The sequence below is a fragment of the Pollicipes pollicipes genome, unplaced genomic scaffold (assembly GCF_011947565.3).
Source record: "Pollicipes pollicipes isolate AB1234 unplaced genomic scaffold, Ppol_2.1 Scaffold_4881;HRSCAF=5763_pilon_pilon_pilon, whole genome shotgun sequence".
NCBI classification, from domain to species: Eukaryota; Metazoa; Arthropoda; class Thecostraca; order Pollicipedomorpha; family Pollicipedidae; genus Pollicipes; species Pollicipes pollicipes.
Window position 1 is genome coordinate 3,574,749 of NW_023596576.1, and position 26,743 is coordinate 3,601,491.

At 55.7% G+C, this 26,743-nt stretch overlaps 1 protein-coding gene across 1 annotated transcript in view; it reads left to right on the forward strand.

The window, feature by feature from the left end:
• The window catches only part of LOC119099906 (26S proteasome non-ATPase regulatory subunit 5), a 45,146-nt gene extending 20,271 nt beyond the window's left edge, over nucleotides 1-24,875 (forward strand). The window contains exons 9-10 of the mRNA XM_037223000.1: nucleotides 21,247-21,436; nucleotides 23,448-24,875. Coding sequence (XP_037078895.1) covers nucleotides 21,247-21,436; nucleotides 23,448-23,656 — 399 coding nt within the window. The 3' untranslated portion in view covers nucleotides 23,657-24,875. The remainder of the gene's footprint in view (nucleotides 1-21,246; nucleotides 21,437-23,447) is intronic.
• Nucleotides 24,876-26,743: the final 1,868 nt, after the last annotated feature.

Here is a 26,743-nt window from a genome sequence, read left to right on the forward strand (position 1 = left end):
GTACGAATTCGTACCTTAGCAATCTGGTCCAGGCCGTAACATTTTTGGCCTGTGCGATCTGCAGGCTGAGACTGGGATCGGGTGATCATCTCAGCGCTGCGAACTCTCAACGTAATGGTGAGATCTCTCTTTTTCGTGCTGCTGTGACTGCTTAATGTTCAGATGACAGCTCACAGACTATGCCGGTGAAAGATACGTCCCAGTCTATTTTTGAAAGTTGCGAATTGATTTCCAAAAACTTTTGGAAGCGTTATTTCAGGACGCATGGATTTATTTCGTGCACTCGGTGCCCGCCAGCGGCAGCGGCCAAATCTGCTCGATTCGATAAGACTGCAAGTTGTTGCAGGATTATTTTCACCAGTCGATTCTGGGGAAGAATGGACGCCCTCAGGCACACATGGGTTGGCCAGTCCAATACAGAATTTTGACCTAATTTCGATCCACCTCCTTGCATATTAAGGAAGGTCTGATGGTCTTTATCCTGGAATCTGATGGAAGGTCCTTATCTTCATGGGGCAGGAGGTGAACGTTGAGGCGTGGGTAGAACACTAGGGGCCATATTCCGGTTGCCGGTCAGCGACCGAAGGGCTGTGCCGTGCCATCCGGGGTACCTACCGTTCGCCATTTTGACGAGACGAGGGCTGAGCCCCATGGCCGACCGCGGAGGTCCCCTTAGGGATGCGTGATGTATCAGTCCTCTCCCTGACCTGGGAGCTCCTCTGGCCGGGGTAGTTGGATCCAGGTATGCGCACAAACTTTCACTGACTAAAAAAGCATTCCCGAAGGCGGAGAGGTCCAACACTTGTCACAAGGACTTCGCTTCGGCTCACTGGACCCCTAACTTTGATTGAGGCGGTGGGCCCCTTCGGTACCGGGCTCCTGACTGACGCAGGACCGTTCCAGTGTCCTATTGGGGACTCTTCCATCGTAAGTTCTTAAATATCATTGCATGACCAGAGGACCCGTCCAGCGCAAGAGGCCCTCTTAGTTTCGAGGTCCCGCTCCCGTCTGTTCAGCCGATATGCCTCCCGTCAACTCGAGTCATTTTGCCAGCACACGACCCGCTGTTAGGCACTGTAGGCCTCTTACCAATACAGCAACCCCTGATTTTTTCAGGGGCACTGACCAATTCTTACTACATGGGAAATGTGCCCTGGGGCCCGACTAGACACGGAGCCGACTGTTCTGTGTGGGTGGTCTCTGACCGACGTGGAGGTTCCCGTAATCGAGCGGGCCCCGATCGGCGCAAGAAGCTCCCTGACTGACATCTTAAGGCCTGGCCGTGCGCCCGGGCCATCCATTTGGACCCTTGATCTTCAGTTCCTAGGGACCCTTCGGGCCTGTCGGGATCTGAGGGCAGGAGGGTAAAGGCACCTGCCCTCTGTCCCGTTGCCTGCGCCCCTGTGCGGGAAGCAACCACAGCTCAGTGCAGTCAGTGGTGCCAGTGGTGGATGTGGCACACACAGCAACTGGCTTTTACGAATAGTGCCAGGAGCAAATGTGTGCAATATGTCCTCAGAGAGCACTGAGTGAAAGGCAGGGCGCGGCGGTAGTTGTCTGATTCGAAGTGTATATCGCATGGCCAACAAATTACTGCCGCCCCAGGCTAACGGGCAGCTCATGAGCGTCCACTAGCGCACTGGTTATGGGAGTGGTCCAGAATGCCCGCGTAGGAGATCAGACTCCACGACGGTGCCTGCTGTCAAGTATTTTGAACGTGTATTTGACGGTACAGCAGAGGCGCTGTATTTTTACTGGCGGCATACGTCATCTATGAGGTCTCCTGGGTAACTGACATTGCATTGAAACAATGGTGACGAAGTGACTTGAAGTGGTCGACTTAGTGGAGCTATCAATTGAAGACAGGACCAAAGAACTTCGCGTCACCAAGGCATGGCACAACCTGTCCATTCCTTGCGAGGGCGCTCCTGGTGCGCCACCTACCGTGGACGTCGGTGGCTCATCCGGTGTCAAATGCTGCGCATTGGTGGTGCACTGAATGTTGAATCGTGGCCAGGGAGGCGAGCTCCTTTCACCTGGTACATGGTGTACGGACTAGAGGTGCTTTTTTGAGATCTCAAAAACACAACCCACCCTGCATTTTTTCGTACGTATGTTTCCTAACAACCGCTGTCAGCTGTCATATAAATAGCGCTGGTCGAAATTGGCTAGCTATTGATGTTTGGCACAAATGGTTTGTCTTTCAAAATGTAAGGACGGTTAAAAATATATCCAGAACATCATGTTGGGTGTACATTTATATTTTCCTTTGGGTCTACAACTCATTTTCAGGAACAACGAGAAACATGCTTTGGGGCATAAAAGCTCAGGTCACTAAAACCACCTTGGAACACATGAACACATCAGGAACGACAGGCATTAAATTCCTTATATCGTTACGCATGTACATATACTTTCCTGTGGCTGTACAATTAACTTTAAGGAATAAGAAACAATGCTTCGGAGCATGAAAGCTCAGGCCACTAAAACCTATATTGTTGAACGTACATTGGTTGTTAGGGATGAGAAGGCGGGGAAAGCTTCCCAACTGTTTTGTGTTTCCCTCTTTTGTCTGTGTGCATAATTTCGTAAATAGTTTGGGTGTCGCACAGAGCCGTCCAATGACCACAAGCTTGTTACGTGGTCCAGGAGCTTAAGGTCGCATTGTGTTAAGGGTCTCGACTTCTCGGACCCCCGTCAAATCGCAGCTAAACCCACGAGCGTACGCTCCGTCCCCAACTTCGCCCACTGCCGCCCTGCTCTCCAATATTGACATCGATCCTTACAAAATAACACATCATGCTAATATAATCCCACAGAACGCAGGCTTTCTTGAAGGATCTTGGAACATGCAATATCTTTAGACTTATTTCCAATTTCCGGTTCCCTTTTGCGGCACAGCCCTCAGATGCCAAAGGAAAACATGAAGGCATAGGAACCTAAATATGCCCTTCTTTTGGACAAAGTAAGACGAAAGAAGCGTAAATAAGGATAAAATGGGCTTTTACTTAGATTTGGCTTCAATTTCTTTCACGTGGTTTATTTAGACGTAATTACTGTTTGCGGTTCCCCAGGTTGATCAGTCCCGCGCCCGCTCCTTTCCTTAACAGACTCCGGAACTAGAGCTCTGGTGGGAATCTATGCGCCGCCAAAGTATCAATCATCGCACACGTCCCTCCTTATCCGTTCTCAGAGCAACAGGATGTGACCCATGTCAAGTATACAAAGGTCTTATGTTTCCAGTTTAATTATTTTGTAACTTGCATAAAAACCGACGGAAACCGGGATCCCAGATGATCCCAAGAGAACATCCATTGCGCGGGATCCGGATAGGAGCAGACAGGCTCGCGCAATTGTTGGCCTCGCCCTCATTTGTTGGAACCCCGCCGGCTGCACTCTTCTAATGACCCAGCCATTAAATGAAATGGTGCACTGTACCGTACGCCTCTGACCTTTCATTGCGATGGTCCAGCGGTCTGCATATAATATAATAATATGATTATGCCGGCTAAAATATATATTAATATAAATATAATAATGCCGGCCAAACATTCGAAGACATACAAACCGTGAATGGTGGTATGAACGAAATCACCAGCTTTAACAAATTGTGCAAGTGTGTTCAAAGTGACAGAATGCACCTAAACAGACACAACGCATTCCGTCTAAACCAGACATAAATCATACCGTCCAAAGGACTTCTCACAAACACAACGAAATATCATTCACGTGCTGTACAAGTGATTTATGCAGCTCCCAGGGAGCACAAACTGTGCACCAAGCACGGTGCACAGTTTCCCGACCTCAGGCAAACACATCATCATCCAACCATGATATACATCATTAAACATTGTCATCACACATCATCGCATCAAGCCATCCACGTCCCCGCAGCCACAAACAAGACAAAGACTCTGCAACGTTAAACGGGACCCAGCCCGGCGCGCAGCAGCAGCCCGAGCCGGACCGGCACCTGGGACCGGTGTGTAGCGAGCGGCTGGGTGCCCCAAGACAGGTATTGTAGGTTCCTTTACACACAACCTCTGTTTTTCAGTACCACGCAAACACCGGACATCTTTTACTTTTCCTCCAAACACATTAACACTTAAATGCATGCCATCACCTCGAGTTCTGTATCTGGAACGACTAGAAAGGCCTCTGGCGGTAAAGCCTCACTAGCCTGTAGCTAGAGCATATACTGAAAGGCCCAGGTATTTCCACAAGGAGGCACCTAATGTACATGCAACGATCAAAACACTGAAATGAAGGCAAATAATCTGTATAAGAACGTTTCTATTGTGCTTCGTCTGTTTGGTTTACCACCAAACTTGTTGTTTCATGACATCAACTTGCCGTGACGTGTTCAGCGAGTCAGCACTCGGTTTCGCTCGGCGCAGTCCTGCAGGCTGTGCGGCGCTGTGGCGCGACGCTGTCCCAGATCCCGCTGGTACGGGTGGTCACCTTTTAGGGCCTTCGGAGGACGTCCGGCGAGCACATGCCGCCGTCCACGAAGTGCACGGTTCTTCCGCCTCCCCGGCCGGAGGGCGGATGGTGGCCACGTTTTTCCGCTGACCTAGTTGACGCTGCGCGTAGAGCCGGCTCTGGCGGGGACGGAGGACGTGGCGGTGCACCAGCCCGTTATGAGTGCCGACAGTGCCTTGTCCCACGTCGAGCCTTGCTTAGAGAGATCGTCTAGATGCTGCAGAATGGACTCCTGCATCTTGCCGTGGAGATCCGACATGGTGTCGCGTGTACCGGTAGTTGGGTCAGCCACCAGCGGGGGAGGCTGCGGAACACCGCGGTCGCCAGTAGGTCTGACCTGATGGGGATCCACGCAGTCTTCGTCATCACTGTCGTCATCGACTTGGCCCCGTGCGTTCTCCGTGACAGACTGAAAGGCTGACGTCTCGGTGGCCTCACCAGACGGCCCTGGCGTCTGCTCTATGATGGGGCGGAAAATCGACAAAATTGAAAATCGGCGGGCGTCATTGGAAGAGGGTAATGTGCTCCCCGCAGAATTGTGTGCAATCTACATTGATACCTGACTCTTGTCTGACCAGCTATTACAGCATTGTACTGTTTGCAAGCTGCTACGGCATTCTTTCAGTTCCAGTGCCCTGAAAGCGTTTCAGTCTCCAATTGTTTCTGGCTGTGGTTGTTTGAGCTTGGGACCGTTTGAGATAATGTCAACACGTTTTGACCTCTCATAAGGTCTCACTGCTAGCATTCTTTGCAAAACGAGTTGCAGTTTATATAAGATATACGTACGGTAGAACAGTCACTTGAGTACTTATGCTGTGATTACTGATGTCCTGCAGCAAATCACCTTGAAACCTTATACTCTGCACGGGTCTTCGAAACCGTTCGGCCTGGCTGTCCTGTTTCGGGCAGCCATTTGCACGCGCCAGGTACCGGGCGCTAGAAGCAGGAGTCCAGTGGACTGTACTGGTACTCTTGGGAAGTGTGTTTTTAACGGCGTGCTCGGTTGTGGTCACGGAGACCTTTCGGCCTAGCGTCTGTATCTCCTGTAGCCATTGATTTCTTGTACAGGTATCGGGTGTTCAAATGTGGAAGCCGGAATGATTGCCTATTTTGATATCTCCTTATTGCCGAGGTCTGCACAGATTTGGAAAATTTACTGTTTCTGTCTACCATTCAGTGACTGGGTATTTTCGTGTGAGATCGCAAGAACACCTTCGAAAGCATGTTGAAATCATGCTAGAGCAACAAGCATGCTGAAAGGTTTAACTTTCTTTGTAAACAAAGACAGAAAACTTGTTGTTTGCAGTCAACGGTATTTGGCTATTTGAGCACAGAAACCATTTTTATGACACTCAGGTGCCATTACTACTTGTGGTCATTTGAAATGATCAGCAGAAATTTAATTTATCATGCGCTTAAAAATATAGATGTTAGAGAATAGTCCTGACATGTTATATGTTATGGCACATATATGCCTGCAGTTGTTTGTGAGAGCAAATCACTTTAAATGCAACGAACAATGCCGTCATTGTATGCCCTGATTTGTAAAAAGCACATTACGCTCAACATGTCTGGTGCTGTGTGCGCCTTAAATGTGGTCAGACACGACTAAGCAACCGGAATCCGTTAGCAGTATTGCCCACGCGGTTTATATCGGATGCCTGGAGACGCACGTGCTAAAAATATGGCCCACCCCGCTGCCCCAATTCGGAGACCGGCGGCATCCCGCAAAGCAATTACCCTGAAAAAATCCCACCTGGATTCCCAAGGTTAAGTTTTTCTCTTCCTATTTTTCCTATTCCCAATGTCTAGGTAAGTATTTTGAAACATTAGGTTTATTTTGTTTACAATTTTCGTAATCATTGGTAATTAAGGCTTAATGCATGCTATTTGCTTTGTAGTGTTTCAGTCATTTCTTATTAAAGCTAATGGTATTAAGTATGTTGTATAAGCACGTCTCCTTTGGTAGTAAAAAGAGAAAAGCACACCCATGGCGTGGCGTGAATATGGTTTTCTCACAGCTTAAGTATATTCTATGGCGTAAGCCAATCTCTGACTTAGACACAGAGCTACACTTTTGTATAAACCAAGTATATATTGTGTGAGTTAAGTCGGTTTCATGCTTGGACAACGCTTTTATTCACCTCCATACTGCAGGAGGTGAGCCAGTTTCCTGCCTAGATGTAAGTGTATACTTCATAATGTTGAGCATGATCGTCCTCTGTACCATTACTCAGGTACGCGCCTAGATAAGTAACAAATTTTGCAGACACCTGAGCTCACATGCTATACCCGCTGAACTGTGTTACGCTAACAGCGTTGATGTAGCGCACTGTGCCGTTATGTATCAGACACGCCCCAGAATGCGGCCACACTGATTGGGGTGGCGGCTTCTCGTGCCAAGAGTAATTAGTTCGCTGCGGTTATGGCGTGTTGCCACGAAGGCGGATAATCCGCTATGAGCTGTGAATTGTGTCCAGCTTTGCAAATGGCAGTGAAAGCGATGCTAATTGGGCAAACATGACCCAGGCGACGATGGCTGCCAGCAAGCCAAGGAGGAGCAATGTTTGTGAAAGGTGCAGAAAACAAAAATGACAAGGTCGCGATGAAATGCCACGATAATAAAACGTGAAAGTCAAAAGTGAAATGCGTAGGTGATGTGCAAGACCAAGGGTCCCGGTCATGTTTTGTCAAGCGAACTAGTCGAAGCCAGGATCCAGGATGTCGAAAGTACCAATAGAAACCAGGATACAGGGTTTTGTTTGTCGAAAGAACCAATTTCACCCATGGTCCAGGTTCTTGCGTTGTTGAAAAACCAGTGGCGACCAGGAACCCATACTGAAAACCAGGCACGTGGCTGGCAAGAAGTGTAGAAGGCTTGTATGGTATTTCGTGCTTTGAAACAAGCTGAAGTGGTTTGACAATTTTTTAAGACCCCTCTGGGTGTGGTCCGATCAGGCACAAAAATAGGAAGCTGATTTGAGGACTCATTTGGCGATTTGATATTGATTTTGTGGAATCGCAATTGCATGATTGAGGCGCCCAACTTGGCACATAATATCGCCAGAAATACATTTTATGCAGGCAGGCTTTGGTGCACGGTGTAGATGCATAAGACTGGATTTTGACCGTAAACCAGTGTGTGTAGAGAGAATACGCGTATTGTTGATGCTCGGCTGCCTCCGACTATTCTGCGTGACACTTTAAATGTCGTAAAATATGGAATACTTCCCTTTTGGAAGGGCAGTGCTGTGAACCACACCAAGTGATCTTTAAGATGACTATTTCAGTTCAAAACCATATACAAATATGGAACGCTCCCTTAAAGCTGTGATAAGCATGATTACTATTTTGACACGACTTGCTCTGCTATACGTAAGATATGTTGTAAGTAACGAAGGCGTTGGAGGTTATAAAGCTGATTGGCTGTTGGCAGATTTACTGGAAAAGCTTCATTGTGTTGTGAAATCCTGCGGAAGTCCGCCGCCTTGCCAGCAGTACCTGCCAAAAGCCTCGCGGGCCCCCTCGCTCATGCCTTTCGGACCTGCGGACTAAGTGGCAGCTCAAGCACGGACACTGTCTCGTCCACGGAGGGCTCCGTGTCCCCAGGGCACTTCAGCAGACGACCCCGGATGCACGCTGGCCGGGTCAGCAGGCGCCCCGGGGACGTGACGCCGGAGGCGGGGCGGCTCCGGCCCGCGGTCCCCGCGGGCGCCGCCACCGGAGCCGGGCAGCGGCGGCGGCGGCGGGCGCGAGCCGGACTCACGGCTCGGCTGCGGTCTGACGGGCGGCCGGAGGGCGCCGCCCCACCGCGGGCCGCACGCTCGACCGCGCCTGACCCGGCCATCAGTCAGCGGCCGGTGCGAGCCCGCCTCCGCCGCCGCCGCCGCCGCCGGACCCCCGCCGCCTGCTACCCGCGTCTGGCCGCGCCGCCGCCGCCGCCGCTCTATGTCCGGTCGTCAGTCCGGCCTGTCCGGACGCCGGTCCCGGCGGACCGTGGCCGTCAGAATATGGAGACAAACAGCGCATAGCGTGGCCGTTGAGACGGAGCGAACTCCGTCAGTGCTCGTGCCGCGTGCCTCGCCACCTCGGAATTGATCCGAACCGCCGCCGGCTGGGCACGTGTCGCCGTCCACGGCCGGCTGGGAGCGGTCTGCACTCCACCGGCCGCACCGTCGGGGCAACACCAGTGCTTGACTGGTAAACTGTCGCGGATATAAGACTCAATTTTCCACCCCATTGTCTTGGGCAGCTCGCCCTGAACCGCCGATTTATTACGACAGTGCCGCTGTGAATTAAAGCAACGCAGCGGTTTAATCTGGAGTCGGGATATCTCCGGCAATTTTGGGGATATTTCTGCAGGTCATAGTGCGCCGTAATCGTTGGCAGCCCCAATGCCGAAATTCTGGGACAACCTCACTGCATACAGAGGACGGCAGAGTGGCTGGGTGGCAAGAGGAAGGTTTCGGGGCTTGCCAGCCGACGGGCGCGGGCAGTCGCATTGTTATGTAGAGCGGGTCCTCGGGTGAACTGAGCGGTGGCGGCACTCTCTGGGCAGTAAACTCGGATAGTGTCGAGCGATGCGACGAAACCCGACTGTTTGGCGTCCAGACAGTGGCGGGATAGGGCAAAGGCCGAACAACAGAGCGTTGTTTTACACGTGTCGCCAGATGTTTTGCAGTTGCACTGTGTTATTGAAGTGCAGAATGGCTCAGGAAAACATTGCTGGGGGAGGAATGATGTGGTTCAACGAAAGATGTTCGGACCAGATGTCACCTGACCGTGAACTGTTATACGGTGCGCCTCAATATAGCGCTCATCACATATTGCGTGGCTGGATGGAAGAGCGATGTCAGCTATGAACTTCAATGCCTTGTTTGCGTAGATCGGGGCCCTGGGCCGGGGATCGTTTCGGTGATGAGACGCGGTTTATACAAGCATCTGTACCATAAAGCGTCGGCTCTAGCCGGCGCGTGCCGCTCTGCCGCGCCCATGACGGGATGGTAAGCTTCCTTCCCAGCAGAGTCGCCGTTAGGGCGCGACATAATAGCGCCCCGACATAATAGCGCCGTTGTTTGTCTGGTGCAAACGGCCGTCTGAGTGTGAGCCTCATGTGCCCTCGCGTGGCTCGTTAGACTCATTAGACGCCGCTAAGACGCACGCCGTGCTGCTCGGGTCGTGTTTGCCTCACGGAGCGACCGGCCATGCTGTGTTGTGACCCGCCGTCCTGTGTCGTGTGATCTGGCGGTCCATGCTGTGACCCGCCGGCCTGTGTTGTGTGATCTGGGGTTCCGTGCTATGATCCGCCGTCCTGTGTTGTGTGACCTGGTGCTCCATGCTGTGACCCGCCGTCCGGTGTTGTGTGATGTTGCGCTCCACACTGTGACACGCCGTCTTGTGTTGTGTGACCTGGTGTTCCATGCTGTGACCCGCCGTCTAGTGTTATGTGATCTGGTGTTCCATGCTGTGACCCGCCGTCCAGTGTTATGTGATCTGGTGTTCCATGCTGTGACCCGCCGTCCAGTGTTATGTGATCTGGTGTTCCATGCTGTGACCCGCCGTCCGGCGTTGTGTGATGTTGCGTTCCATACCGTGACCCGCCGTCTTGTGTTGTGTGACCTGGTGTTCCATGCTGTGACCCGCCGTCCAGTATTATGTGGTCTGGTGTTTCATGCTGTGACCCGCCGTCCAGTGTTATGTGATCTGGTGTTTCATGCTGTGACCCGCCGTCCAGTGATATGTGATCTGGTGTTCCATGCTGTGACCCGCCGTCCAATGTTACGTGATCTGGTGTTACATGCTGTGACCCGCCGTCCGGCGTTGTGTGATGTTGCGTTCCATACCGTGACCCGCTGTCTTGTGTTGTGTGACCTGGTGTTCCATGCTGTGACCCGCCGTCCAGTATTATGTGGTCTGGTGTTTCATGCTGTGACCCGCCGTCCAGTGTTATGTGATCTGGTGTTTCATGCTGTGACCCGCCGTCCAGTGATATGTGATCTGGTGTTCCATACTGTGACCCGCCGTCCAATGTTACGTGATCTGGTGCTTCATGCTGTGACCCGCCGTCTTGTGTTGTGTGACCTGGTGTTCCATGCTGTGACCCGCCGTCCAGTGTTATGTGATCTGGTGTTCCATGCTGTGAACCGCCGTCCAGTGATACGTGATCTGGTGTTCCATTCTGTGACCCGCCGTCTTGTGTCGTGTGACCCGGTGTTCCATGCTGTGACCCGCCGTCCTATGGTACCATCCGCCGCCCTTCCTCTGTGTTCTTTGTTCCACCCGCCACCCTCTGAATGACTGAATGGCTTCTAACGGGGCTGATCAGGTTTGAGATAGATTTAAAAATTGACCAGCGCAGATGGAGTGATGGGTTTGTCAGCTTCGGAAACTGTAAATTTGACCATATGCTCTGCAGTTACTTTTTGGTGCTGACCCTCGCCAGACTCGCCGCGTTCGGCACCTTCTGCAACCTAGGTACTAGCCAGGCGCTGGTAGAAGGGAGCGAACACGGTCGCAGCATTTCCGTCGGTTGGGAGGTTTCAGCGTTCATAAGCTGACTTGGTAATTCATGTTGTTCTCTCTGAAGGGAAAGTACCATTGCAGCATGCTTTGCTTTGAGAGTAATCAAGCGCTGGTAGAACCACCCCGTATCGACTTCACCGCAGAACCCCTTGCCTGCAAAATTTGATTTTCCATGCGGCGAAGCGACACGTGGTAAAAATCATAAAGGTAATTTCAGTAATGGCAATGTCTTGCATCATCTCAGCCGGATGAGTCGTTTGGGCATTTAAAAGCTGTTTTAGTAATTCATGTTGTACTCCGGAAGAAAAATGTAATTGAAAAACTGCTTTGGTGAGCTCAAGCTTCTCAAATGACCCCCGCATTGCCAAGGACACAAGGGTCATTTTGGTCAAGGATGAGGTGCTTTTGTAAATTTAAAAAGGTAGTCTTTCGACCAACTTGTTTGTATTGAGCGAGAGGATTCGGGATAATCGCTATCCCTTCTTCAGCTTTGGTCAGACAATGACTGACAAGCTGCTTGAGAACAATATGGTTGAAACGTTATCGTTTTACATTGCTTTTGTCCCAGCTGCACGATATTTTCGAACATAACACGTATTTGTGGGCCAATTTATGACGGCTCAGATTTGCAAAGATGTAACTGATCTGGGATGACTATCGGAAATGCTTCGGGCATATGTCATGCTCATGCTATAAACGCTTCAAACAGGGGTGTATTCAAAGGGGGACACCGAGAGCGCGTGTTCCTCTCTGACGCTGTTCGATACATTGATACGTATCTGAATAGATGTCTACATAATAATAAAGAAAGCGCGTAAAATGAGTACCTTGAAAAATGCGATGCTGGTTTAGTTCATGCAAATATTTTGCGCGCCTGCCACGCCCTGAAGTACGGTTTTCAGCGAACAATTTTAAGTTTCGCCCATGGCGGAAATCGGACTGATCGGAAGATCTGGTGGAAGCGGGGTTATAATGCGTCGTGGGACGCCGATGTTCCATATTTTCACCGTGCCGAGCTTCGAAATTGAGGTTATAGGTCTTCGACGGGGATGATGAGAACTCGAAACTGACAGGCAAAGTGCTAACAGGCTGGAAATAGTCAGCCATGCAATCTCGGTGTAGCTCCGGAACTGTCTTCGAAAAATCGCCCCCCCCCCTTAGAATGCATCGGGGCCGTGACGTGCCGTGCTTGCCGTGGCCTGCGGCGGCTGCTGGCGTGACCCAGCGTCCCCTGTCGCTCCTCACTGGTCCCGGCTGTGACCTGCCGAGCTTGCCGTGGTCGGTGACGGCTGCTGGCGTGACCCAGCGTCCCCTGCTGCTTCTCACCGGTCCCGGCTGTGACCTGCCGTGCTTGCCGTGGCCTGCGGCGGCTGCTGGCGTGACCAGCGGCGATGCCGTGCCGGCGCGCTGATCTGGCCGCTGCAGCATGCCGACTCTGTTTGGCCGTCACCGCCGACCGATTACGGTCCGGGCCGGGCCGGGCGTGCGTGACCGGCGTCAGCGGCGGCGGCGGCGTAATGACGCTGTCAGGACACGGCATGCCTCCGGCGCTGCGCTTTGCCCCTGCTGCCGGCGGCCGGACCTCCCGCCCACCGGCCGCCGGTCCTGGCGCCGGCAGTCTGGCGTGGTCGAACCTGCCCGACCAGACTGTACCTCTCTACTCCGGCTGGAGTAGAGAGGATAGCTCTCCCGCTTCCCGAGTCTGCCCCGGATAGCTCTCCGTCCTTGCTTGACATCTCTCCCGGATCCCTCATTCAGGGCCTCGCATCCACGAGCTTCTCTCCGCGGAGTTCTCTTCGGATTTCTCTCCTCGGAGTTCCGTTTGGATTTCTCTCCTCGAAGTCCTTTCCTCTGGATTTTCTCCGGACTTCTCTCCTCGGAGTTCTCTCCGGACCTTTATCCCCAGGCATCTATTCCTGGTCCTCTGTACTCGGACCTCCCCAGACTTCCCTTTCTCTCTTTTCAGACGCGTTGCCTCAGCATTTCTCCCATACGTCTCGCCGTACCCGCCGTCCAGAATTCTCTTCGCGGACCCTTTTCCCCAGGCTTCTACCCAGCCATCTCCTCGAACCTCTCGCCAGACCACTTCCTATCCAGACCTCTCTGCTCAGACTCTCCTCCCTGGAGACCTCTGCCCAGCCATCTCTCCTCGGCCGGCCGCGCCTGGTCTCGGCTCGATTTGCCAGCTTATTCCTTGATCTGGCCGGCGGCGGGCGCGATGCGATTACGGCGCCCGGTTGCGGGCCGCCTGGCCGCCGGCCGACGGCGTTATCGGCCGCCGCCGGACGTCACCGCGTGCGGGCGGACGGCCTGCGACGCAGGGGGCCGCGCCGGCGACCGGCGATAACCGACGGCAGCCGCAGTTGTCTGCGCCTCAGCTGCCGGGCCGTAATCAGATTTGATGGCTATATTTGACGCGTGGCTGGTAATGTGGCATGCGTTGTTGGGCCAGCGGAGCTCAACGCCCTGGTAACAAATAATGCTGCAAAAAGAAAAGTTTTTAGAGGAGTGTGTGCAGTCTGCCAGCAGTCTGCACAGAAAAAATATGGACTGATTCACTCTGTGTTCCAATCCAGATATTTCAAGTCGATGGCGCCTAAACTCGGTGACTGGTTTTGCATCGATTGGTGTATGACGTCTATTTTCAAAGAGACTATAATGGCCTGGCAGGTAGGCTTCAAATGAAAGCAAACATGACAGTGGATGCTTTTGAATGCGAGCTGTTCCGGCCCTGTTGTATTAATATATTTTGCTCGCACCTTAAAATGTGCACCTAGCAATGTTCTTCGACGTGCACTTTACTCGATGGCGATGTCGGTCAAGTGCGGACGGTGTTTGAGGAAAGAATATAGGCTCGCTCCATAGAGTTATCCAGTCTTGAGACCTAACATAGTGAGGACTCAAGCACGCATCAAATAGGACACGAATGTGCATCTCCCTCTGGCGAGGTACGCGTTTTGGCTTAACTAGTAAGTTGCTCGCAGGTCTGAGCTATAAGCTCAGCCATAGCTAAAAGCGGCGACGGAGCTCAGCTAAGGTGGTAACCGGCGCCAGGAGAGCGCAATGTTTCAGCGTCGTGCGTTGTAAATAGCGGCGTCGGTTAACATCATGCCAACCTTGGAAAAACAACTTAGCCACGGCAGCCAGTTTCAGTCCCTGCAGCCTCGTCCCCATCTCCATATGTCAATCGGTACAAATCTGGCCACCACGATCAGGAATGTGATCCCTCAGCCCGCCGCTACACCCGTCTCAGCTCATCTCGCCCCGCTCGTGGCGTCGACCTCTGTGCCTCATCCGCTCCAACCCAGCCCCGTGGCATTCCGCCCTTCCGTGGCCGGGAATGGGGTGTTCCAGTGGCCCTGCCGACGGTTGGGGATGCTTGCAAAGCTTTCTTCGGCCAGACCAAACGCGGGCTCCTGAAGGGATCTGACCATGGCCGGAAGAGGAATTACCCATTGGTCCCAGCTTTCAGTGTTAGTGGGGCTGCCGTGCCTCGTGCCCCGCACGAGTGATTAAATGACACTGCGTGTTGAGGTGACCGGCTTGCAGTCTGGTTCCGGCGCCGCCTCCGTCTGACGCTGGATGGCAGCCAAGCGGGTCGCGCGACGGTGCTGAGCGGGGCCGTCGGGTGCACTGTCTGTCTGGCGTCCTGGCTGTGGGGCTTTGCCCTGGGTCACTCCGAGCAGATGCGCCTGGTCAGCGTTTCATGAGTCAGGGCACTGGCTCCCACCGGCTCGCACCCGACGCGGCTCCGCAGCGACACTTCTGGTGCTCTAAATCGCGGCCCCGCGCAACCCGCCCTTCCTGCCATAGTGAGAGGCAGGCAATATAGCGCCAGCAGCTGAGGGCGCCGTGAAGCACCAATGACATGGCATATGTAGCGCGTCCGTAGCCCTAGCGGCACAGCAGTTGCCGGCTGTGCCGTTCCCTTGTTGGGCTGAACTGTGCGTGGGCAGCGGGCGTGCCTGAACCCTGATCATGCAAAACCGTCTATTCAGTGCCCCAACTTGATCACTGTTCGTCCCCTTAGTGAGGGCCTATCATCTTTGCGGTCCTGGTGTCTGGGCAGGTACGCGGTCTGTCGTGCATGGTACGCGGTCGGGGGATAACAGCGCACCAATCATCATCGTAACACTCACACGTAAAATTCCGTTCTGGGTGGGATCACTTGTTGGATCTGCGTCATGTGAATAGTGACGAGACTATGGAGGGGATGGGTACCAGGGGACCAACACAAAACGAATACCGAAGGAAGCTGAAGAAGAAATGGCCACAGCTAACGCAATCATTCAAGCATTCCATGTGTGTGTGTGTGCTGCCTGAGCGTTTGTGGATGGGGTGGAGTTCCATCTTGGTCCGTCGCTACGTCGCAGACTTCAAAAATAAATCAGTGGGCCATTTTGTCGAAACGTCAGGCCCGAGGTCAGACATACCAAATGTGCGAACTGTGAAAACAAAAAAGGAATCACGCGGCAGACACGAACCTGCGGCAAATATCTGAAGGGAAGGAGATTCCTACCATCAAAGAGAAACAGATATCGTAGGTCAAGAAGCTGAGAACGCCTACCGGGACGCGCACTCGCCCGCAACTGCCGGGACGCACACTCGCCCGCAACTGCCGGGACGCACATTCACCCCGCAACTGCCGGGACGAACACTCCGCCCGCAACTGCCGGGACGCACACTCCGCCCGCAACTGCCGAGATATAGCTCCGCACACGCAACTGCCAGGACGCACACTCCGCCCGCAACTGCCGGGACGCACACTCACCCCGCAACTGCCGAGATATAACTCCGCACACGCAACTGCCGGGACGCACACTCCGCCCGCAACTGCCGAGATGTAGCCGCCCAGCCGAGCAGGCCACTCCCGGTGGGAGGTCCTGCGGCAAGGAGTCCCACCATCGTCACCAAATCAGACATTTGAAGTGCCAGGAGCGTCGGCAATCTAGTCGTATTGCTTTCGCGTGTCCTCAAAGCACAGGGGCATCTTCGAATGTGCTCAGCGAGGCCCGAACGAGAGCAGCCACGGCCTCGACGAGGTCAGTCGGCTCGGACTCGGTGCCGACGCCAGCCACCGACCTGCTTTACCCACTGCTGAGCCTTCCCTCGCGGCGGGCTGCAACAGCGGGCTGTCACCCATGTGTGGCAGGAATGGCCAGGAGCGCCGCTGAGCGCACAGAGGCGGCTGCCGAGCCGACGGAGGAGGGCGTGACTCGTACCCAGCTCGTGTCCAGCTCGTGTCCAGCTCGGGATCCAGCTCGGATCCACCTCGGGTCCAGCTCGGGGTCCAGCTCGGCGTCCATCTCGGTGTCCACCTCGGTGTCCGGGTCTATGTCTAGCTCCGTGTCTAGCTCGTTGTGTAGCTCGGTGTTCAGCTCGGCGTCCAACTCGGAGTCCAACTCGGAGTCGAATTCGGAGTCCAGCTCGGAGTCCAGCTGGAACCCGGCGACGTCGTGACGCTCCCGCTGCCCACTCGCTGCGAGCGATTGTGGGCGCCGGGCCGTCGCCTGCCGGAGGGCGGGAGGAGTAGGCCTTGTGTCTGCTTCTCTTGCGTCTTCCCCGGGAGGGAGGCTACTGCCCGCTTTTTCCGGCATCCCCTCGTGGGTGGCGGGCTCTCTCAAGGGGCTGGGGAGTCCAAACTTGCCCCGAGAGATCGATCCGGATCCATCTGAGCTGTGAGGCGAGACGGCAAGCTATACAGTATGAGAACGAGGACGGAACACCATTTTTAACTTCGGCCTCCAGGCGTTTTTATTCACCCCGTGACGTAATAACGCCAACCGGTTCCATGCAAGAGAGTACCCAAAGTTGTAGAGCCAATGTGACTGCCCTGCAACGAATCCTTTTTTGTTTGGGCGCCTCTGGGGTCTGCTCTCAGGTAGCCGAGCCCTCTCTCTCTGAACTTGGTGCAGGCTGTGGCGCTCGGAGCCGACGGCAAGTCTGACGGCCGTGCACCGTGGCATTGGCGTGCTATTCCATCAGTGTCCCTTGCATAAAGGCTGCCCTTTGGGCAGAGCTGCAGGCGGTTGTGGTGTGGATCGATCGTGGTGTTGTTCTCTCCACTTTCCGTTCGATAGGTTTCTGCTGCGGAACATACTCGACGCTGCATTTGGGGCTTGGCGACCGTCGCTCCCTTGCTTGGTGTCGAGCGATCCTAATGCACGTAACCCGGTGGGGGGCGTTGACCTCACTAGCCGTAAAGGAGGTAAACTCGGGTTGGTTCTTAATCCGAACAATTTGTTCGCTCGTCCCGGACGTTCGGGAGCACGTCCCGCAATTGACCTTTCTGTTTGCACGCTATGTGGACCTGACCAGCCCATATGGCTCCGGCTTGGCGACGCCCAGCGGGCTGCCCGGCCTGCTCAGTGGGACCATTGTCGAGCAGGCTGGCGGGCAGTCGTTTTTCGATGTTTTCTTGCACTGGGCAGGCGGGCAAGACACATGGCAACATTGCTTGCTAAGGACATCGGTTCGATAAGGCTTACCGTTGCCAAAACTGCAATGCCCGCACTTTCCAGCAGGCTGCGTCCAATCCTGGTGCGAAGTGACAACGCGGGACTGTTATTGCGCAAAACAGGACGTTTTGGAGGTTTTGGTAGTCTTCAACGACTGGCAGTCTTGTGTTTAAGCGCGTGAGAGCACGTATAAAAAAACAGTACAGGTCGCGAAGCAAGGCAAGCTTATGGTAGTGATTTTTCATCTTGTATGGCGCTGACACAGATGCGGTCCCTTATTCAGGGAGACGTTCACCCACGTGGCTGTGATGCGTGGGTAGTACTCGTCACAAAGGTTTGTGCCTACGACACCCGGTAAACTTGTATTTCGGAAGCACCGAAACATGTAATGCCAGGTTTTTTATGGACGCGCTGCCATTGGAAGAGCTCAAAACTCTTAAGCAGAGCCGAACTTCTCCGCGTTTGAGCACAGTTCTTAGCTGCGGCCGGACTGGATGTGATGTACTTCCGCGACAAGTGCTAATGCAGCAAACCACGAGCCGAATATATGTGACTGGCGCCGCCTACTGGCCCTTCGGTTAGTGGCGGGCCCCTGGCTGCGACCGGTTTTTTCCTTTACTATCGACATGGAAGTTACATGGGACCAGGGCCAACTGGCCTCAGCAGGCGCAACGCTGTTAAAAAAACGGCCTCATGACCGTCATCACCGCCATATGGCCCGTCTCCGGCCCTCGTCCACCAATGCTGGCTGCCGTGTGCGGCGCTCGGTGACTGGTCTCTCGGCGCGGCTCGCTCCCGGGTCGTCGCGGTGGACTGAGCGGCGCCGCCCTCCGGCCGCCCTCAATCCTCCCTCTGCCAGCGCTGAGCGATGTGGGTGGCGGCGGAGCGGAGGTCGGCGCAGAGGAACTGCCGCCCGAGCGAGCCGCTCCCGCCAGGCCGGCGGCCCTAATGGCCGCGAGCGCGGGCCGCGACCGACCGGCAGCGTTGTTTACATCTGCCGCGCGAGCGGAATGAGAGCGATGCCGAATAAATTGCGGATGCCCGCCCAGCATCCGGAGATGGTTTTCCCGATGGCGGGTCACGGCGCGTGCGGTCGGGCTCGGCCGTGTGGTGCGATCTGCCCCGGCGCCCGTCCTGGCGGCGGCGCTGGAAGGTTGTCCGGCGGGCGGCCCGCCCTGGGCCCGGCGGCCCGCCCTCGGCCCCGGCGGCCCGCCCCCGGCCCCGGCGGCTCACCCCCGGCACCAGCGGCCCAGATGGATAGAATCGCCTGCAGTGCAGGTCCCGGCAGCAGTCGCAGCCTGGACGGAGTTCCGGTCGCCATGAAGCAGTCTCAGCGGCCGAGGCGCCGCTAAACCCTCATCTTCATCGGCCTGCGAATACGGATCAGCGCCGCCGATCGGTCGGCTCCATGGCAGCCCGTGTGGTGATGACGCAGCTCGTCGGGCTCATCGTTGATGGAGCCGAGGCCGCGCCAGTGCTGGGGGCGGCGATGTCGACCTCTGCAGCGTGCGCGGCGGCGATCGACGCGGTCCGCACAACCGGCTCGGTCTCGCTTGCAAGCCCGACCTGCTGTTTAGCGGCGTGCGATCGCGTCTGCCGGCGTTGGAGTGAGCGGTTCCTCCGTGGCGCCCGGTGTGCCGGCACGCGGACGTGCCGCGGCGCCCGGCCCGCGATCCCCGCCGGCCGTTGAGTCCGCTCCGGGCCGGCGGTGAGCGATGAGGCTCCGGTCCGGCGCCGCTGCGAATGCTCCGACGGCCGCTGCACTCGCCGATCCGGCGCCTACGACCGGCCGGCGTGACGGCGCCGTGAATTATGCCGTTCCGTTTCATCAACGGCCGGCCGGCCGCCGCTTACCGCGCTGATGTATGGTGTCGCGGCGCCGGCGCCCAGCCGGTGCGTGAGAGTCGCTGAATACGCCGGCCTCCCGCCGACGGCGCACAAGTTCGTTGTTTGTATCGCGGGCACAGGAGCATACCGCCTAGCCGGGCTGTAAACAAGCCGCTCAAGTCAGCCTGCGCGCGGCAGACGTGTCCGGGCTGTTGGGCCTCCCCCCCCTTGCCGTCCGCCCGGGCGGGGCGCGGATCGGGCGTGGTCTGGCGCTGGCCGGAGGTCGGAATAACCGCTCCGCCCACCAGCCGCCCATCGCGCGGCCCCATTTGCGTGTAAATGCGTGGCTCCGACGGCGCGGCGTCGGCGCCTGATTCTGTTTGCGCTCCGGCAATGACGCGCCGCGCCCGGGGGCGGCCGGGCCGCCGGCGGCGACGCACGCCGGCCGTCGCGAGCGGTGCTTGCCGGCCGGCGGGCGGCGGCAGCGCAGGGCGTGACCGGTGGCGCTCTGTCGCGGTGGCGCCCGTTAGGCACGTCGGACCACGGCGCGACGTGCTCGGCCACCCACTTCCAGCGCCGCCCCCGGCTCCCGTGCGGGACGTGGGACTGCTGTCGGCTGTCTTGCTCTGCCTCGCCCCTTAGTTCGTCTTGTCAGTGAATGTGGCGTAGCCTGCAACGTGCATATCCGAATACGCAACATCTGATCTACTGATCTGCATGTACTTTTGCCACAAGTGTTCACTCTGCAATCAAATCTACCACACTACAAGTGCTCGTTGTGTATATCTGTACCACCTGCGCTCTATCCTGCATATCTTGTAACTGTATCTTGGCGTGCGTGTATCTTGGTATATTTTGTATATGTATCCCTCTTTTTATTTCCTTTTTCTGCGCTCCTCTAACTCCTGTTCTCCCATTTTCTTTTCTGTTTTTTTTTCTGTCCTGCGATGTCTTATCATGTATTGTCGTATCCAGGCCTATCCTTACCTCTCATCTCGTCGTCACTGGGGCTTTACGACGCACTCAGCTGCTGGGGCTTTATGGCCCCGCCTGCCTCTCACCCCGGCAGTGAGAGCCGTAACCGCAGGGCATCGAATACCGTACGTCTGGTTTCCCAGACGCCCGGCTTAGCCAGTACCCTACCGGTACCAGCCTCTGCTCTCATCTCATTTCATTTCATCTCATGTTATGTCATTCATTTCATTTCACTTCATTTGATTACATTACATTTAGTCTCATCTCATCTCATCTCAATTTATTTCACCCCATCTTATCTCATCTCATCTCATCTCTCACCTCATCATCTCATCTCAATTCATACCATCTCATCTCATCTCAGCTCAGCTTATCTTTTCCTCTCCCTCCTTCCTCTCCTCTCCTCTTCTTCTCTCCTCTCCTCTCCTCTCTCTCCTCTCCTCTCCTCTCCTCTCCTCTCCTCCCCCCTCTCCTCCCTCTCCCTCTCCTCTCCTCTCCTCTCTCCTCTCCTCTCCTCTCCTCTCCTCTCCTCTCCTCTCCTCTCTTCTTCCCTTTTCTCTTCCTTCTTCTGTCCTCGCCTCTCGTCTGCGCCCTCTCCATTTCCATTCGTGTCCTGCCCACTGTCCCCCCCTTGTCTCCCGCCCCTCGCTTGCCCCCTCCTATCGTCAGCTCGGACAGGTCGGTATGCAGCAGAACCGGCGCAGTACCGGACGCCAGCTGCCCTGCCCGCGTCCACTGTCCGGCCGCCAAAGCCCGCCGGACACGACCAGGCATACACAGTCGTCGGCCGGCGCCCCTGACACCGCCCTGCAGGCGTGTGGCCTGGCGACCGTCGCCCCCCGCTGTCGCCCTAAAGTCGGGTCACCCGCTGGCGAGTGATCTGACGGCTGCCGCCCCCTGACGCTGCTCCCTGACACTGCCCGGCAGGCGGGTGGCCTGACGGCTGCCGCCCCTGACGCCGTTCCCTGACACTGTCCGGCAGGCGGGTGAACTGACGGACGAGCTGCTGGCGCTGACACAGGCCTGGTTCGCGGCCGTGGCGCCCCAGCCGCTCGACCTGGTCTGGGGCCTGGCGCGACAGCCGTTCCTGGACCTGCGCCTGGCGGCGCTGCGCGTGCTAGCCGCTGTCGCCGCGCTGGAGTGGGGCCAGCGGGTGTGTTTGGAACGTGCCGGTAGGTGGCAGCAGGTGGTGTCTGCTCCCGGGCGGCCGGGGCCGACCGGCGACGGTGGTCTGCGGGCGTCTTGGACTCGCTTGTCAATACATTTTAACGGTGAGATGTGTGTGGGTGGTCTCCGTGGGGATTTCCCACTCCGTTGCCCAACACGGAGTGGGGAAGGTTAATTACCCTCTCGCCAACGTGGGCTGCTTTCCACCGTTGTGGTTCCATGACCGCTTGGAAACACAGTGTGCGTGGTTCCCGGGCTTGGATTTTGTTAGGGCTCCCAAGATCCTGAACCGCAATAGGGTGATGCTGTTATCTCAGTTCGAGGAACGCAAGATTAGGACAGGCGCTTTGCCCCGAAAATGCGCCGTTTATAATCCCCTGATAATGAGTAGTATGCTGCATTAATCCATCATCCCGTCTCTGTCGCTAAGGGATGCAAACGATAAAACAGCGGGGACTGCTAGGCCATTCGCTGGATTCAAACTCTACGGAAGGCAATCTGCTGGGCCCAACCACACAGCTGACGGTTAGCTGACAACTGGCCACCGAGTGTGACTTGAGCGCGCGGAGCCCAGGGCTTGACACTGTGTGAGGCGTTCAACACTCGTCCATCGGGCCATCTTGTGTGATGAAAAGGCAGGAGGCAAAATAAGCCCCTGAACGTGTGCCGCGGGGCGTCGTTGGTCGGTTCAGGGTACACACAGTAACACACGTCGCTCATTACGCCCTCTGAGCACAATGACTCATACAAAGCCCCCGGAACGTGTATTTGTATTCAGCAGTGTGATTGTCTTATCGCAAGTGTTTCGTCACGTTTTTTTCCTTGGCTGCGTACTGCTCGCCTCGCAAATTTGACACAACGGTAAGGCGTATAAAACGTTTTGGAATTCTGTAGGGTCAGCTTCCTGTTGCCTGCGTTGTGTGAATTTTTGTAGGTCGTAATCTTATTTCGAAGTCTTCGAGTTTCAAGTTTGAAGATGTTATGTTGGCGAAGGCAGATCATGCGTGAAAGGCGTCCGGAAGTTTCCCGATCGCTATTAAAGGCGAACCGGCCGACCCACTTCGCCGTCCGCCGTGGCGGCGGAGGCGAGCGGTGGGAAAGTTTGATGAAAGCCACAGCGACGGGGATGTACGCAGCCCACCGAAACTGCCGACACCGTTTACAATAAACTCGGCCCGACTGTTGCCCTGACGCCGTTTACAATGAACTCGGCCCGACGGTTGCCCTGACGCTGTTTGCAATGAACTCGGCCCGACGGTTGCCTTGACGCTGTTAACAATGAACTCGGCCCGCCGGTTGCCTCGACGCTGCTTACAATGAACTCGGTCCGAAGGTTGCCCTGACGCTGTTAGCAGTGAACTCGGCCCGACGGTTGCCCTGACGCTGTTTACAATGAACCCGGCCCGACGGTTGCCTTGACGCTGTTAACAATGAACTCGGCCCGACGGTTGCCTTGACGCTGTTTACAATGAACTCGGCCCGACGGTTGCCTTGACGCTGCTTACAGTAAACTCGTGCTGACTAATGTCGCGGCTCTGCTTTCATGTCGTGCGATCGGACGAAACCCGTCAACGCCTCCGCAGTGTACACATTGTCTGACGACGGTCCCCGCGACATTTGCAATGCTTGCGATCTCACAAACCCCCTGACATTGCGTGATCACACGCTGCCGGACGAAGCCCCCGGCGCTATTTACAAAGTCCACTGCCCGACGAACCCACCAGCAATGTGTGCAGTGTACACTGTCCAAGGAGCCGGTAGCTGTGTTTGCGATGTTGGTCCGTGGCCCGGCGAAGACGCCGCCGCTGTTTACAAAGTGCACCACCCGGGCCATTTGTTGGGCGTCAACGCTGGCGGGTCGGCTAATCACCGCCGTCCCAGCCGGTGCTTTGGTCGATCTAGCCGCGTCCGTCGTCTGTCCGGCCCGCCCGGTCGATGGCCGTCGCGCCCGCCCCGCCCCGCCCCCGCCCCCGCTCCCGCCCGGCGAGTGACCCCGCTCGCCGCGCGCCGCCGCAGGGTTCCTGGAGTACCTGCTGGACCGCTCCACCGAGTCCAGCAAGGAGGGCCGGGACGCCAAGTTCGCCGTCGTGGCCGCCATCGTCGGTTCGGCCAGCAGCCGGCACGCGGTGGCGCCCAGCGCGCTGGCCCAGCTCAGCGCCTACCACGAGCAGGGCGCCTTCTACGTGCGCGCCACCACCGAGGTGGCTTTGGACGAGTCCACCTAGGAGAGCACAGAACGCAGCTCACGGGGCGGCCGTGGTCGGCGATTGGTGACAGGCAGACCGGCCGGGATTGGCGGCTGACAACCGACGGATCACGACTCAGGAATGACGGCCGACGTGTCACGAGCGGCGGATCACGACGGACATGTCACGGCTGATGAATCACACGGACGGTTCACGACTGACAAACCTCAGGTGACCGGTCACGATCACGACTGATAGACCACAGGTGACCGGTCACGATCACGACTGGTAGACCGCAGGTGACCGGTCACGATCACGACTGATAGACCACAGGTGACCGGTCACGGTCACGACTGACAAATCATTGGGGACCGGTCACGGTCACGACTGATAGACCGCAGGTGACCGGTCACGATCGCGACTGATAGACCGCAGGTGACCGGTCACGATCACGACTGATAGACCGCAGGTGACCGGTCACAATCACGACTGATAGACCACAGGTGACCGGTCACGGTCACGACTGACAAATCATTGGGGAACGGTCACGGTCACGACTGATAGACCACAGGTGACCAGTCACGGTCACGACTGACAAATCATTGGTGACCGGTCACGACCACGACTGATAGACCGCAGGTGTCCGGTCACGATCACGACTGACAAATCATTGGTGACCGGTCACGATCACGACTGATAGACCGCAGGTGACCAGTCACGGTCACGCCTGACAAATCATTGGTGACCGGTCACGATCACGACTGATAGACCTCAGGTGACCGGTCACGATCACGACTGATACACCTCAGGTGACCGGTCACGGTCACGACTGGTGAATGACAACTAACAAGTCACGACTGATGAATCGCGGGTCACGATTCACGAGTGACGGATCGCGACGGACGAATCACGGCAGCTGGACTACGGTTGATGAGCGATGAGTGCAGATCACGACTGAGGGCTCACATCGGCCGGATCACGAACGGCAGATCAGACGCCGCCCCAGCAGGGACTGCCGGCCGAAGTCAGTGAACGGCAGATCAGACGCCACCCCAGCAGGGACTGCCGGCCGAAGCCAGTGCCGTTGCAGTGCGGGTGCCCTTATTCCGGCGGCGTCCCTTGATGCCATGGACCCGCGTCGTGCCGTCGCGTCGCCAAGGTCGAGCTGACAGCCGTTTGTGATATTGTGGATGTGTTGGCACATCGGTGGGCACGTGGCCGGCCCCGCCGTCGGGAATACACGGGCTCGCGCCCGCTGGCTGCCTTTGTCGTGCTGGCCGCCGAGCTCTATCGCCAGGCCCGTGGGCTGAGCACGTGGGCTAAGCGTGCTGACTGCACGCTGTGTAGGCCGGTCGGCCACCACGGGGTCACCTCTCGGTCGGGTGGGTTCTGCGCGCAGGATGTCTGTATTTCGCCCTCTTCGCCGGAGCAGAGGGGCGGGGAAGGGGTTACGTTTGGCACGATACCCTTGGCAGTTCGCTACAAAAAAAGAAAGGAGATGGTGCTCATTTCGTTTTGTACAACTTTAGCTGTCATTGTTTGGGATGTTGCGGCTAATTTCCTTAGTTGGATTGAGCGAGATCAAATCATGTTTTTGCCGTCTCCATACGGCTTTGCGTTTGTCCGCGAAGCAAATAGGATGCAAGTCATAGCATGGGAACAATTATCTCCAAGAAGTGATGAGTTGCCAGGGTTCCTCCCGTGGCCTCAAATGGCCTTGGCCGGAGACTTACTAGCAATTCGACTTGAAGGCATGACGACACACCGATAATTTTCACATGAGCGATGATCCTCGTCTAGACCTTCCACAGTTCGTACCTTGAAAAGTCCACTCTCAGCATATTGACCAGTGTGGAAGGCGTTACCTGATGGGACGATGATCTTGAATTATTTTTCCGACGCAGTGCAACTTCTCAGTCATGTCGCCTTGTCATCGTACAGGTTGAGGCTGCTCTGACTAAATTTCGAGATATGTCACGGTACATTGACTTTGGATGACTAAGAAAGGTCGCGAGCATTTGTAACGTGCATATCGTAATTGCTTTATATGTTCAGGACCGCTGGGCGTTCAGCTGCAAACAGAGCTAAGATGCGTCATTAAGTGCCGAATTCTCATATTTTTCATCTTGCGTGGCTTTCAGAACGACGTCATAGGCCTCTGAACTGACGCGGTAGGAATTTTAAACACGCAGGTCAAGTGTAAAAATTGAGGCAACTTGCTTGAATTACAGTGTGATGGTCACGTTAGTTCGGGAGATAATATCAAAAGAAAATATGATTACACAGCGATGTTCACATCAACCGTCTGCATTAGCGAGGCCTCAAGTTTATGTCACGATTATTCTTAGCCATGGTGAAGCTTGGCTTGCAGGCGTTTTGGCCACATTTTTGACGTTTTTGGGTCATTTTTGATATTTTTGCAGGCCTTTTGGCCACGTTGGCTACATAGTGGCCCACTACTTTGCGCTGGGTTAAAACGCTCACGTGGTGTATTCCGCATTGGTATTTTCTTGATATTTCGCTTCCTTTTCTCATAATTGGATCGAGTGATTGCTGTAATGTGGATGTGTGTCTGTGATGTGGGTGTGTCAACATGGTACTCCTTGCTCATGTGTGGACGCTGTTGTCACTGTCGTGCATCATAGTTACGCTGGGTTCTGCAACTTGCCCCTCCTGTTCATTTGTTGCATCACTTACTGTTCACGGTCTGCGCAACGATCAACTAACGGCTCTGCATCCATACTGCAAAGTTTGGTTCCTATCCCATACCATGAGGCGGTCCACACTCGCAGCGTGGTTTAACAACATGCCCGCATGGAACTACGCATCGAGTAAGCCATTTCGCATCCCAGTGGAGGCCGCCATTGATGCGTTATGCCATCAGCCGACCCACCGCCGTCCCCGTTCACCGCTCTTCCAAACCTGCCATCTCGGGGAACGCGCCATTCAACGCGCTGCCACGCAAGCGGGCACGAGCGGCGCGGGCCGGCAGCTGCCGCTCAGAGTGGCACAGACCTCCCGAGTCGCGGCCGCCTTTCAGCCGAACGCCGCTGTAGGTTCTGGCCTGCTTCAGGCGTTCGTGGTGCAAAGAGCTCTCGGTGGGTGCTGGTGCTGCGTTATTATCTC